This window comes from Petaurus breviceps, unplaced genomic scaffold (assembly GCF_028583685.1).
Source record: "Petaurus breviceps papuanus isolate PSGF00001 unplaced genomic scaffold, PetGlider_PUasm1.0 454, whole genome shotgun sequence".
Taxonomy (NCBI): domain Eukaryota; kingdom Metazoa; phylum Chordata; class Mammalia; order Diprotodontia; family Petauridae; genus Petaurus; species Petaurus breviceps.
In genome coordinates this window covers 368,880-370,554 of record NW_027186342.1, presented here as the reverse complement: position 1 = coordinate 370,554, position 1,675 = coordinate 368,880, and the positions used below count along the sequence as shown (strand labels likewise).

General features: G+C 45.1%; 1 protein-coding gene across 1 annotated transcript in view; it reads right to left on the bottom strand.

Annotated features, from left to right (window-relative positions):
* The window catches only part of LOC138171589 (keratin, type II cuticular Hb5-like), a 25,960-nt gene extending 24,704 nt beyond the window's left edge, over positions 1-1,256 (bottom strand). The window contains exon 1 of the mRNA XM_069101120.1: positions 834-1,256. Within this exon, the coding sequence (XP_068957221.1) occupies positions 834-1,256 (423 nt within the window). The remainder of the gene's footprint in view (positions 1-833) is intronic.
* Between the last annotated feature and the right edge of the window lie 419 nt (positions 1,257-1,675).

Here is a 1,675-nt window from a genome sequence, read left to right as displayed (position 1 = left end):
CACACACACACACACACACACACACACACACACACACACACACACACTCCAACAGAAGGTAGTGTCAACCTATAGTTCTCAAAGAAACCAAGAATAACCCATATGTGGTATACAGGTAATGAGAGATGAATATATGATGTGGGAATTCAAAATCCCTCTTGACAAATACAAAAATAGTCTTCCAAGGACTCTGCTTAGGAGATAATGGAAAGCTGGCTTGCTCTTCTCTGCTTCTCAGAGCACATTTTTCCTGCCTTTTACAAGTTGGTTATGTTCTGTTTTATATTAAAGTTATTTATAGGCATGCCTAGGCTTCTTTACTAGACTGTAGCCATATTGGTTCCAGAGGCCAGCTTAAACTTTAGATTTTTCTCAAAGAGTATTGCACATAGTAAGCTGCTTAATAAATGCTTGTTGGATGAATGAATGAATGAATGAATGAATGAATGAATGAATGAATGCTTAAGTTTACAGCATCACTTCTTAGATGGATGGTACCAGTCTGAGTAAAGTCATTTACCTTCTTCCTCCCATAATCAATTGTCTGCTGTCTCATGCCACAGGTATGGAGAAAGGAATTAAGTATTTTTGCATTAAAGGTCTTTCTTTCCTGATAACACTTATGTTTTCTTTAAGCACATTAATGGGGATTGTGATCAACTCCATAAAGAAATTATGTTTGAAGAGATAGCAGCGTCAGATGAGAAGGAGAAATCAGTGTTTGCCACAGAAAAGTCACAGTGTAGGTAATGGGATATTAAAGGGAATCAATGTGTGAGCTCTCCTTCTGTCCATCCTCCTGGCTCCCGGGTGATCCCAGACCCCAAACTCACCTTATCAATGAAGGCAGCAAATTTGTTGTTAAGACACTTGATCTGCTCTTTCTCCTCATGCTTCACACACTGGGCATTGGGGTCGATGTCCAGGTTGAGTGGGGTCAGAAGGCTCTCATTGATGGTAACAGTCGTGATACAGGGGGGACTGGGCCCACACAGGGCCCCAACTCGGTAGCCAAAGCTGCCCCCATTGCGCAAAGGGCGTCCACAGCCTACAGAAATTTGAGGGGAGCCCACAACTCCCAGGCTCCGACTGCTAAAGCCCCCAAGTTTCCTGTAGCCCAGACCCCCAGGGCTTCCCCCTCGGTAGGAGAGGGTGGTGACACCTGCCCGGGCTCCCAGCCTCGGCACTACCGCTGAGCAAGAACTGAAGTTCTTGGCGTCACTCTTCCAACTGATATGGGAGGACTGGCAGGCCATGCTGTCTCCTTAGGCGAAAGTCCCAGAGAAAAATGAAATCAGGAGAGAAGGCAATCTGACTTGTGACCTGCCTCATAACCATCCTTCCCTTTTATGTGCCCGTGGAGGGGGCTCAGACAACATGAAAGGGAAGAGAAAGTTGTTTCATGCAATTTATGAGCGTGGGATTCTCCCACTCACCAGGCCAAGAGCAAAGCTGAAACTTGCCCTTTTTATAGGTCTATCTGAAAGACCCTACTTCACAATAAACATCACCCCTGTCTTTTCAACCTCACATGCCCTGACATATCTATTGACCCATTAATACACAATCATCCCCTGTGAGTGGGCAGAGCATTATTTTCCCACATGAGCAAGTATAGGCCTGGCCTAGAAAATGAAGAATTGTCAAGAGTTGAAGGGTCCCACGTCCCAATCTA